This window comes from Etheostoma spectabile, chromosome 5, assembly GCF_008692095.1.
Source record: "Etheostoma spectabile isolate EspeVRDwgs_2016 chromosome 5, UIUC_Espe_1.0, whole genome shotgun sequence".
In the NCBI taxonomy this organism is placed as follows: domain Eukaryota; kingdom Metazoa; phylum Chordata; class Actinopteri; order Perciformes; family Percidae; genus Etheostoma; species Etheostoma spectabile.
Window position 1 is genome coordinate 4,135,668 of NC_045737.1, and position 13,617 is coordinate 4,149,284.

Sequence of the window (13,617 nt, forward strand, 5' to 3'; positions counted from 1 at the left end):
ATGGGATCTGATGGTCCATTTCTTTCACTGTCTATGATTGTGAACAGCTCACTACTTTATTGCACACGGAGCACAGACGGAGAACGTCTGTTAAAATATACAGTCACACAACTGTAAATACACGGATATTTCTTAAAATTAACATGTAGGCCAATGCAAAGGCAAACTTGAGAAGTAGACACATTTTTAAATAGGTGATTATGATTATGATATATCATCAAATATAGATATCCAAACACAGACTGGGTATGTTTGTGTTTAAACCCCTCCCATCGGTGGAGGACAGTGGAGGACAGATGATGCGCGAGCTGAAAAACGGAGCGCGCGGTGCAGATAGGAGCGCACTCCACAGGACACACACACACATACACACATACGCACACTGACATCCACAGACAGACGGACACATAGCCTCCTACATGATCCTCCCTGTGTGCAAAAGGAAATGGAGTTAAAATAGGCGCATTTCCTACCTCATGGACTGAATGCATTGCCGACTGTCGCTTTGGATTTGTAAAACTTCACGCCCAGACACTCAGGAGAGAAAAATGTGGAGATACACGAACTTGATCGCATGTCTGCTGGTTTTGTGTAAGGATGCGTCTTCCCACAGCAAGGTAAGGAAACACATAATGCAGGCGGGTTTTATATAGGGCCTATGTATTATTTTATTTTATTTCACTTTGGAGGATTCCCATGCATTATTGCATTGTAGCGTATTACTCTTGTATTGAAACAAGGGCTGTTCAGAGTCAGTAATGGTCACTATAGGACCCCATAATCACTGAAGAGCTATCATTACAACGTCACCTCTTCCATATCATGGTGCCTCTGACTCAGACAAATAAGTGACTTGACAAACTTTTTTCCCAAAACCAGACATTTAGGCATACATTTTCTATCCAAAACCTGCAGAGGGTTCAGGCTATGTGCCATTTTTCTGATCCGTGGTAATCCTCCCAATGAGGGCTTTTGTGTGACATGAGTAACGATGAGTTTATGTAATGATACCTCCGGTCTGTGCCAGCAGAGTGTGGGAGAGATGGCACTCAGTGGGGTAAAAGTAATATCTGGCTGCCCTTGTTTGCACAGCTGCTGGACTCCAGTAACCCCTCACTCTCTCCCTCAGCCTAATCCAGATCCCCTCACACACACACACACACTCTCCCAGAAGACAGAGTACATGTCCAGTACATGTTGTAAGACCAGAGGCTCTGTTGCATGTGTATGGCCATGTATGGTGTGTGAGTGTCAATTTTCTGATCTGGATACAATCAGAGGCCAAATCAGCAGCAATGGATCAGTGCAGAGTAAACCCCCATTAGAGTAGGTTAGTAGTAGCAGTAGTGATAGAAAATGGTATTCCTAGTAGTACTAGCAGCAGCCATGCTACTAATTATAACAGTGATTGAAGCAGCATGTGCGAGTGTTAATGGTAATAAAGGTCTTTGTAGTAAATTATGCGGTCAAATGTCTGTTTTGGTCCAGGCCCCTTAGTTCCAATGAAGAGAAATCTTAATTCTACAGCTTACAATCAAATTTTAGATTGTGTTCTTCCAACTGTGTGGCAACAGTTGAAGTTTGTCCCTTTTCTGTTTCAATATGACGAGCACACACAGTACCATAAATAAAATATTTCCCAGTTTGGTGGAAGAACTTGACCGAACCCCACCCAACACCTGGTCCATCGGTGGTGACATCAGTGTTGGACCTCACTGATGCTCTTGTGTGACCTCACTGATGCTCTTGAGTTCTTAAAATAGATTTTATGAAAGTGGTATTGGAAAAACTATCGTTTAGGAGTTTTTTTAAATAAGCATTTTTTGTAAAAATGTCACATACCCCCTGCAGTACTCCAAAGTACCCCTAGGAGTACATGTACCCCCATTTGAGAAACACTGCCCTACATCATGACACGGCACTATTCTTCATCATGCAGCAGTGTCACAGCTCCTGTCCTGTGGCCACTGGAGATGCCCAGTCATTGATCTGGTGGCACTGGCATTGATAAAAGAAAAAAGCCCATTGATACATGGAGGGCATCAGAGGGTGGCGTGGAAACCAACACATACACCTGAGGATAACCGGTCCCAGGTCTGCAAGGCGCTAGAGAGAAGGAAACGGCAGACTGGGGTGACCACAGCAGCAGAGACAGGGTCTTCGATAATTAACTAAATTGACTTGCAGCTCGGTGGCTCAGTGGTCAGCACTGTGGCCTCACAGCAAGAAGCTACCGAGCCTTTCTGTGTGGAGTCTGCATGTTCTCCCCGTGTCTGCGGGGGTTTTCACCGGGTGCTCCGGTTTCCCACACCACTAAAAACATGTTCACTTCCCTCTCTATCAAGGTGATATGTGGTGAACGGCTAGTGTCGTACAGCTTGTGTGTGTAATGATAAAGCGCTATGTTCACCTGTCACTTTCAACTGCTTTTATATTTTAACCCACATATGGAAATATTTGTATGAACAAGATTTGACAATTAAGACAGTAACATTTTGACAGACATGTGACTAACAGAAATGGAATAATGTGTCCCTGAACAAAGGGGGGGGGGGTCAAAATCTGTATTAGGTGTGGCCAACAGCTGCATTAGGTACAGCAGCGCACCTCTTTCTCGCTAACTGTACCAGACGATCAGGTGTGCTTCTTGTCTCCCTGTGGCACTGTCTTAAGCCCCTGACACACCAACCAGACGGCCGAACCCCGGCAGAAAAGGCTGTTGGACTTATCAGCAGAAATGGGACGTACGTAATGGGACGTACGTAATGACGTACATAATACTCTGTTACTGTAACCAAGTAGATTTTTCAGATATCTTTACTTTACTTCACTATTTACTTTTGTGCTGACTTTTTACTTTTACTCCTTACATTATTAACAGGAATATCAGTTCTTTCTACGCCTTACATTTTACAAAATTGGCTCGTTACTTTGGTATGAAATAATTTCCGTGAAGTTACTGTTACTATTTCTCGAGTCATCAATACCAAATTCAGTCTAATTGGATGGGAATGTACATATTGGGATGATGTAGAGCGAGGCGGTTTTCATAGCGAATACAACCCGAAGCGAAGGGGTCTTGAATCAGCCTGAATTGTTGTTATAACGTGCTGCAAATTGTGCCGAGTGAAACAATACAAACTGCTGGCTTTCAATAATTTATTTACCATAGAATTTGAAAAAAAACTTAGAGGTAATGGCATATTTTTTGTTGTTTTCTAAAGCTATTTGTTGTTTGTTGCAGTAACTTTATTAAGTTTACGTTAATGGTCAGTTACATTTGTTCTCCTGCTAGCTATGACGATGCTTGGTTGGCTAGCATTTAGTTAAGTAACCCAAGTAACGTTAAGGTTCGCCAGCGTTTACTTTATTTGAAAATAATCTAATACTAACTGATATAATATCGGCATTTTAAAAACAAATTCACTTGTCAGTAACTTGATTTAGTGTAACAGTGCTATAGTAATCTTAACGTTACTCAAGGCCGTTCTTGTTTTTGAGACCACTTAAGATAACGTTAACGTTGCTTCAAGTCGATTTTATTTTGGACTAATGTAAACGTTGATGTCTCAAACCTCTCAGACGTAAATTGGAGGACTCATGTTTGAATTCTCACAGAATCACAATTCATATCTTGCCACTCAGTCAGAATATTATCAACCTGAAGTGACAGTTTCTGTCACAATAATCACACATGTGATGTTTTCGGTCTATTGGCAGGCATCCATTTAAAATGTTGGTAATGGCATATAGTGGGTCTATAGACTGTCATGGCGGCTTGGTCAGAAACAATCTCTTTTTTACTGTATTTTACTCACTGAAACGTGAAATTTTAAGCAAGAAATAGGCCACGCAGTTGTTGAATATGTCTTCATTTCAGATTGACAAAGTTTAAAAGATTTTTGTCCGATTTTGAGAGACTCTAGTCACGCTCATCCCGCTCCTCGTTTCCGGGTTAGCACTCCACCAATCAGATTGGTCATTTGATTCCGACTGCTGGCAGTGCCCGCCTTCCGACCGAGCATGTTAGGTCGGCCAAAATGACGGACGACGGCACGGAACACACCAAACAGACAAACAGACTCGGGTCACCAACCTTGCCAGACTGTCTGACGGCCGATTATCGGGTTGGTGTGTCCCTGTCCTTAGGCGTCTCACAGTAGAGACATTGCATTGTATTTCCCTGGCCACATCTGCTGTCCTCATACCTTGAGGCACCATGCAAGCTGTTACTGTCTTTTTGACATTGACATTGTTCAAACCCTTTTCAATAAAGATCTCTGAAGTTATTTAGTTTTTTCACAAAAGTATATGTTATATACAGTGTCCTGAAAAAGGGGCCTTCCTTTTTTGATAAAGCATCAAGCATTTGCTTTTTTTTAGATGCAATGCATTGTTATTAATTTTAATACTTACAGGTGCTGGAGGTTGACTTTAAGCCATAGATGATTGCCATAATTTATGTGAAACAACATGTTATCATGCCATCTTATGTTAACATGATTTAATTTAACTGAGGATATCACATGGGGTTTGATGAAGAGTCAACATCATCCGTCTGCAGAGAGTCTCTCTGTTTGTGGTTGAAACAAAGCAGCAAGCTGTTTTAAATGAGAGACACTAATACCCCATTCACACTGAGCCAATGATCCGGAAAAAACCCTGCTTTTGGTGTAAGCGTGAATGGGTCAACATCCACCATACGACCCAGGTGCACACAGCCCCGCACGTGACCAGGGTTTTACACAGGGCTGATGTTGCTTGGCTTTGGTACAAAATGGCCAACGTGGATATTATATTTTAGGTTGTTTTACCTCCATAGATTGTGCGGATGACTTCCAGCTCCCTCACATGATTTTGACTGGTCTTGTTCCATCAACGTTACATTAACTAATTCAAAGTTCCACCATTGAATCTGCATGGGTGTCAAAGTGTGTTGCATAACAATTCATTGTAATAAAGCCAATGGTCCATTGTAAATTATAGTTAGAAGTAAAAGATGGATGGTTGGTCCTGCAGGTCCACTGTCACCAGAATCTTATCACAAGTCAATCTAACTCAGTGAAATGTTCCCTATGTGTGCATTTGGAAGCATCGTTGGTCTTTCATTTTCTCAGGCTTCTATGCCTTCACATAGTTCTGGCCGTTTTCTCCCTCTGTGCAGATCTTTTAATCCTTTAGAGCAAGATTTATGATCCCAGATACATTTCAAATGTAGTTTGTCTCTTTTCTGGAGTATACATCCTAATTTTTGTATGATCTATGTGAAGTCTGATGAAATCCCTCTCAGGCACCATTGCCCTGTAGAGCTTAACCTCATACATACCTGGGCCCTTGTTGCAAACATGGATGAATAAATGCATGACATTCTTTGTGATTCATTAAAAATTGATAACTTTAAACCCTCAAATAGCCCTTGTGCACATACAAACAACAACTATAATTTCTTACAAAAAATTGTTGTTCTCAATCCTCCAAAGCAGCATAGCAGTATAGACTTGGAGCGCTCTTTGTGCAGAATGTTGATATGATATTTTACAAAAATGTATGCACAGTAATTCGTATGATATCCTACGAAATGATGGTGACTGCCAGCTTGTCCTGTTAAATAGCAGTCTTTACAGTTAAATCTAGCCAAGGAAAGGTGACTGTGAGCCGGGTACAGAGCACCGTGAGGTGCTGGTCCTTTCAGAGGCCAACGTGAGCGTCATGCGGCGACGACAGTTAATTCAAGACATCAAAATGACTAGTTAAGATTAGAAAAAATATTGTGGTCACTTCACCAATTAGTATTAAGCTTTGTATCAAGAGAAACCCAGGATTTTTGAATGGCCGTGCTTCCCTCCCTCATGTCCCCCTGAGACGAGAGATCCCTGTATTGTGTGTCTGGAAAAAACCCTCAGATGACGCAAATATTGTTGTTTTGCGTCATCTGAGGCATTTTTGCCCATTTTTGCCCAGAGGCTGTGGTCTACAAGGCAGCTTCTTCTGCATGTTTTCAACCCACCCATGGGGGTTGGACTCTTTCCCCGAAGCGAGTCGATTGTCAGCCATCTTGGAGCTAAGCTACAGCTCTCTCTTTTCAGCAGCAAACTTTTACAACAGTTATGTGCATTCAAACTACCGCTGTACAGATCGGAGAATATGCAGGAAACCTTATTACAGAGGGAAAACTCGACACAGTGACCAGCACCTCAGTCAGCGGTGTTGCCCTATAACTCTAGCCGGGTAAGAGGACATCGACGGCGGTGTGTGTTAAAGCGGAAATGTCGAACAAGGGCAGGAGTTCCAGCTAAGTGTAAAGCTAACGCTAGACGACCACCTGTCCGATCCATCCTGCTTCCAAGTGTCCGATCATTAGACAACAAACTGGACTACATCCACCATCCATCTTCAACGAAACTCCCAACGCGAGTTCAGAGACTGCTGTGCTTTTGTTTTTGTGGAAACATGGCTGAACAACAGTGTACCGGACTCCGCTATCTAGCTACCAGGCCTGCTAGCAGAGCCGATGCTGCTCTGGCGGGTAAGACTAGTGGAGGTAGACTGTGTTAATACAGACACAGACCGGTGCAGAAATTGGGGGGTGCTTTTATCCAACTACTGCTAACCGCTGGTGGAATTTGTGACTGTTAAATGCCGACCATTCTACAATAATTGCGTCACAGCTGTGTTCATCACTCCAAACACTAATGCTACCATTGCGTTAGCTGAACTTTAGGAAGCCTATAATGTGTACACTAAATGTAGCCTGTTTTGTCATGTCATTTTTATAGAAGGTTATGTTTATATATTTTAAATGTGTAACACCACTTGAGCCACGGTGAAACATTGTTTTGTGTACAGTACATGGTTGAAATGACAATAAAACACACTTGAGTTGAGATGAATGCCTCACTGTCTGTCTAGATGTCTATAAACGGTAGGTGTGGCTTGGGACTTGTAGAGCAGCAAAGCAAGTGCATTCTGGAATTTGGTGTCTTTCCTCCACATGAGCCAAAAACACATTTTCTGTTTTTTTTTAGCCTAGAAAGCACACATTTCAAAAAGTAATTCATATTTCTACTACATAAGTTACCTGATTTAAAGATATATTTACCTTACCAATGGTGAAATATCTATTTAAGTAGTACTCCTTGGACAAGAATACCCATTTACCGGGTGAAAATCGTAGGTTTTCTCATTAACTTTTAAGTTCTTCCATGACATGAACTTCACTTCCCCGCTTTAAGCCCTGTGCTCTGTGACCCATCCATCCACCCAACCATTTTCCTATGTGGATCTTAGCAGCAATCAATGTGCTGCTATATCCATGACGTTCACTTCCGGGACTGCTGCGGTGCCGGATGTCACTCTTTTCGCCCGGATATCTGGTACCTTCTGCTTTCTTTGTGTTGAAATTTCAGACTCTGGTTGATTTATGACGATTGTTAACTACTTTGTAGCTCTCATCAGAGTAAATCCAGACAGGTAGCTAGACTATCTGTCCAATCTGAGTTTTCTGTTGCACGACTAAATCAACTTTTAAACGTTTTTCCGCCAAAACAAGTTCCTTCCCGAGGCTATTTTGCAGCGGCACCGTCCGGCACTTAGCACCACTCATGATGATTGTGATTGGTTTAAAGAAATGCCAATGAACCACAGCACATTTTCTCCCAAAATGTGGTGTGGACTAGACAGACCCTCCTCCGCAGCTCTGTGTAGGAAGGTCTGGGAAAGCGATATTAATGTTGAGTAATACATGTGGAATACATACAAATGACAGTAAATTTTTCCCCATAGGTATATGCTGTTGGTTCACGAGAACAGTTGTAGGACATACTTCTGTCAAAGATGAGATGAAAAAACAACAACAGAGCCAAATTGTATTTTTAAGATATTACCATGGCTATCTCATCTGACCTTGCATCGCATGCGTTGGTGTTGATGGCTGGGGTCATGTTGGAGGTCCCAGTCTAGTTTGCACAGAGGTACTTCCATATTCCTTCTGCACAGTACAATTCAGGTGCAATTCTAACTTTCACTGTGGGTGCAGAAAGAAGTGTGATGCATTGATTTATATGCAGCCCAGAAAGGGTGTGGAAGTTGGGGTTGTGGGGGTGTAGTACATGACAATATCAGTGCACTGGAGCTTGTTCCTCAGGCATTTTCTATTAAACATAACTACAGTACAATGTTTCCCTAATCCTAAATGGATAGCTCAACACGGATGAAAAGGGAAATAGGCATATTCACTTTCTTGCTGTAAATTAAATTATAAGATTGTAAGATAAATATGAACCTCAATCAGCTTATCACAAAGACAGTGAGCAACACTGAGCATGCAATAACAAGAAAACAAAGTGTTAAAGCAAGATTGTGGTGTTAGGGGGGCTTATGAGCAACACTACTGTGTAAACAAGAAATAAGTTTACATAAAACCACAATATGTAGTTTTTCATACTTTTATTTTTCCACACTCTTTCTACATGAGATATACGAGATATAAAGTGGTAATTTATGAGCTTTAGAGGTGCTGGTAGTTAGGTTTTGTTATAGGGATGGAGCCTGTTTTTTTCCCGTTTCCAATCATTGTGGTGTAGATCAGATAACGTCCTGTAGCTCCAGTGAAAACAAAGCATGTGGTCATTTTTTAAGCATGCTTTTATCGTATCAAAGTGTGCATTTCCGTCTCTTTACTTTAACACAAATTCAATGTAACATTGTTATGAAAAACAAATGATTAATGGATTTCTGAGCAGCTGTCATACTGAACAATGAACATTTCATTTATTAGCATATAAAGGACTACGACTAGCATCTGCACAATAATTGCAAAACACCGCAGCAGGTTGATTTTTTAATAAAAATGTTTTTTTGTTTTTTTTGCTCAAGTAATATTATTTCTCACTCAGCTTTGATCAACTGCCACTTTTTAACATCTCCCATAACATCTGCTGTAACTAATCATCCGGGGGGAAACGCATTGGCAAAGTCCATCATTCCATTCGTTGTTGAGGTCAACACACACACACTAATAATTTGTGTCTCTTTGTGCTTGTGAATGAATTACTACAGCATGTGGATTTTATTAGGAAGCCATATTGACAACTTGATTTGTATCTGTGTGTTTTCAAAAGGGATTTTCACCCCTCACAGCACACTGATGATTAAACTGTAGGGAAATAAAGCAAATGTGTTACAAAGATCCTTGTTTAAAGGGTTTTCAGAGTCTGCAATGTTGCTGTGGCAAGAAAGGAACTTAGAAGTAATTAATGAATTGATTTAAGTATTACAGTAGTTCATGAAGGACAATATGTCTTAGGTTATTATTATTTTCCTTATTTTTGTTTCCTACTGTGCTGTGAAGACTGAAAAGTCTTCAAAGTTCAGAGAGTGTCCAGATATACAAACAGACCCAGCAGGAATGTAGATATGTACCCGCAAAGGCAGCAAGTGCTTGATACACTTTGTGTTTAGCTAATTAACAGGTCCGTGCTAATGCCAGTGATGTTGTTTACAGTGTATGGTCTGAGCCACCGACCCTCATGGTTCATCTCCAGACTGGAACCCTCCATGGAATCCCCTCGTTGTACCAAGTTAACCTTTACAGGGGCACAGTAAGACACAGTGTTTATCATAAGCACCGCTAATTAGATTAAAAACCGGCGGACTCTTTGGACTGGAATGTTGTTCCCGGTTTTGGTCTTGAGTACCCTTGACAGGAGATGATGTGGATTTTAAAGAGATAGTCCATCCTTTGAAATCCCAAGCTTGATGGGCTTAATACTTATTAGAATTGTTAGTCTTGATGCCTTTTGTGCATTTGTGGGAAACTAGTTAAAAAAGCCGAATTGTCTGCAGGTCATAAGAGGTATGTGTTGGAAGATAGGAAAACATGCAGCTGATCATTTAAACTTTGCCACAGGATACCTGCACCGCCTGCCTTTTTGTCCCAGTGATTACCCGAGCTGGCAAAGCACTAAGAGGAGAGGATATCCTTGTTTATATGAACAAGGCTGCAGATACAACAGGCCAGTGCTACTGAAACATTGACTTTAACTCTGAGGCTATTGTGTGACACATCTTGTGTTTTTAGCAATCCGGAGCACAATTGGGGTTTCACTTAATCACTGTCAGGGTGTGTTAGCTGTTAAAGGCTGCGGCGACTGATCTAATAGAGCTCTCTGCAGCTCTTTTGCTCCAATTGTGCAGACATGAGCCGTGTTCTTTTTGACCTCAAACTTGACTGCACTTGAGAGGTCAAAGCCAAAGACTCAAAGCTCAAAGCATGCGTTAAATACTCGGTGCTCTTAATTATTAGCATTGTTAATTGTGTTGCCTGTTCTCATGCTGGTAGGTCAGCTCTGCATGAGATGCTGGAGGCATACCAGCACATATGATTTAACAGGAGGAGGCAGGTGCTCTGATTGGCACAGTGATTCAGATAAATCTATGCCCGGCAGTAAAAACCTGCAAGGTTGGGATTTAGTCTTTTTTTTGAATTGACAAAAAGTGACGTGCCAAAGTAAATCTGGTTGGAATTTCTCTGACTTCTCCAACTCAAAGCAACTTTAGCTGATGTCGCTATGCAGCAGTCGGTCTTTGGTTGGTGTTGAACAATGCAGCTCAGCAGGGCCGTATGCATAGCCTGCATAGCCTCTGCTAAAGACGTTTAATCTGCTAATCCACTCTGTTTTCATGTAGCTGTAGGATTTGTCAACCTGCTGCCTTTTCGCTTGACATGGGTCAGGATTGGCCCGGCTCTGCACACAGGAGTCCTGCCCCATATTAGACCTCCTCCCAGTATGTCTGCAGTAATGGAGGGGGGGGGGAGTACGCACTCCACATCTTCCCCCTTCACTCAGCCTGCATTCCTTCACTAATGAGCAAACACCACCTCCACCTCTACCACTTCCCTGTATACCTTCAGCCTGCTGCTATCCTGCCTAAAGTCTTCCTAAATTGATCAAACTACAGACATCCATTAAATAACAAGCATAACCAAAATGCAAAAGCCATAATTGTTACTACCTACGCCAGCCTTTGTTTCTGTTACAGTCATGTGCTGTAAATCGCTGAATATGTAAATAATATTCCCTATCATGTATCATATATTCTTATTTTGTCCATCAGGTGTTTAACATTGTACTTCTATACATTTGGATGACGGGAATAATTATTGTTGACTCAGTTAATTGTCAAGTCTATAACATGTTAAAAGATATGACAAATGTCTCCCAATCCAAGGTATGTATTCAATCAGCCACATTGAAAATGACGGTCTCATTCAATTGGACACAAAGTATTAATTAAAGGTTTGAAATGAAATCTCTTGTTTTTTAAACCAACAGTCCGAAAATCTTAAAATATTAGGTTAACAATGGTATAAAACAGAAAAAGGCAGCAAATATATTCCCAATTGAGATGCTATAACAGGATTTTTTGGGGCTGTTGTGTTTGCTGTTTTGACATAACCAAGAGGACTTTCTATTTAAATTGGCTTTAAACCTCTTTATCATATCTTGGAAAACGTCCTTACAAAGAAGGAATGTCGCCATTTTGGAGAGAAATTGCCAAGAGATTGGTTTATAAGGTGAATATTATCCATCGGAGGTGGTACCTCATGTATATCTTTGACCTAAGTTTCTACAAACATAATCTTCACTCTTAGAGTAATACCTCCTAACTCCTGTCACATGAGGACAGGACCACAGTTTATTAATGAAGAATCTCTTTGTTGCGGAACTCCATCTCTGATAAAGGGATACCACATGTGCGCCCACCCTGCAGAGGTCCTTAAATCTCACCAGGGAGAGATGATAATCCAAATCTTCTCCAACACATGATCCAACAGGCTTTAATCCAAATAAACACACACACTGAACACATGAGGGATAGCCAAACCCAGGTTATGGATAGCCTGTAATGCTCATGGTATTAAAAGCTGCATGAACATTGAGATGTAATATACAGAATGTATTGATCTCTTTTGTTAAGTCATTTAAAAAAAGAATGACCTTTGGAACAGACAATGCACAACTGAAACCTTTTGAATATGGCGTCCATGTGGGTCAGACAAGCTTTTATTACAGTAAGGCTTTAAAGGGGAACGCCACAGTTTTAACACATCCAAATTTGTTTTCAGGTGTTGGGTAGTTCTACTGCATCTGTGAAAAAAGTTGTATAAAGCCTTTTGTGTCTCCAGTTGGAGCTGTGTGAAATCTGTTAAATTGCCTAAAGTGGACTAAAGAACGTGCATTTTAAAATGACTGTTTTCATTTGAAAACATATGTTCTTCACTTCTTGAAGTGGGGAGGTGTGGAGGTAGAGAGAAGTGAGCTTAAAGACCTCTGATGATCACTCTTTACCTGTGTTGCACATAGATTGTAAAAATAAAACAGACAACGCATCAAAAGGGAAACAAAAATATCATGGGTGACATTATTATATGATTATATGATTATATGATAGTGATCGGGCGGGCGAGTCTTGGACTATACATCCACTCAACCAATCACAAGTCAATCACAGTTGTCAATCTTGATTTTTTTTGCCACGTTTTAACAGCATCAAATTACAAACCAAAACCAAACTTTTTTAAATTTTTTTTATTTAATTAACACGTAAACAAACATCAGCATGATGAGAACTACCTAAAATGACAGAAACTAGTTTTGGGTCACATTGATTTGCTGTGTTCTTTGACTTTTAAGTTTTGCCCATTTTCCATCTGCTGACATGGAGGGATTTCTAAAGACTATGGTTACCTTCTCCTCAGATCTCTGCAGGGTAAATCCTGACAGCTAGCTAGACTATCTGTCATATCTGGGTTTTCTTTTCAATAAAGTTCCTTCCTGAAGCTATTTTATAGTGGCACTATTGTTCCGTCCGGCACTTAGCAACGCCCAAGATGATTGTGATTGGTTTAAAGAAATACCAATAAACCAGAGCACGTTTTCTCCCATCCCGGAAATGCTGTGTGGACTCGCCAGACCCTCCTCTGTTGCACTGTGGAGGAAGGTTTGGCAATGCGAGACTACCACTCAGCAGATAACACTCCAGTGCTATCTATGTCCCTCTTGATTCGTTCCTTTTCCATCTTGAACTGGAGTCATAAAGCCATGCACATTGTTTAGGACACATTTGCGTCCCGTTGTGTCTTTGCATTGACATAATATCCCATCCAAGATTTTGTTTTGCTTTCAGTCTTAACACATTATTATTTATATCAGCTAACAACATGGCCACCATAAGGGACTATTTGAAAGGACACAGCTGTTGCAAAACCTACTAAGAAATATAACCTACAAGGTTTCAGTCTCTTGTAGCCCACCCTGCACTGTGAAATAGTTAATTAGTTGACTAATTAGTTTTTTGGTTTTAGTTGTCTAACATTTATTTAGTTTTTTAATGCTTTTTCATGCTAAATGACTTATTTCCATGACACATCCCTGGTAAACACAAGATTATAGTTTATGCACCTTACTCTTTGTGGAGAAACTCAGTTTTACAGATCTTTTACTTAAATCAACTAACTGATTAGTTGACAAAATCCTAATAATTTTCTTTAATCAAGGACAGCCCTAGAAATGAGGAAAGGTGGAGATAGTGGTTAGATGGAAAAAGTGGAGAAAT

General features: G+C 40.8%; 1 protein-coding gene across 1 annotated transcript in view; it reads left to right on the plus strand.

Moving 5' to 3' along the window:
• Window positions 1-322: 322 nt before the first annotated feature.
• The window catches only part of LOC116689757 (olfactomedin-like protein 2A), a 36,728-nt gene continuing 23,433 nt past the window's right edge, over window positions 323-13,617 (plus strand). The window contains exon 1 of the mRNA XM_032516374.1: window positions 323-617. Within this exon, the coding sequence (XP_032372265.1) occupies window positions 486-617 (132 nt within the window). The 5' untranslated portion in view covers window positions 323-485. The remainder of the gene's footprint in view (window positions 618-13,617) is intronic.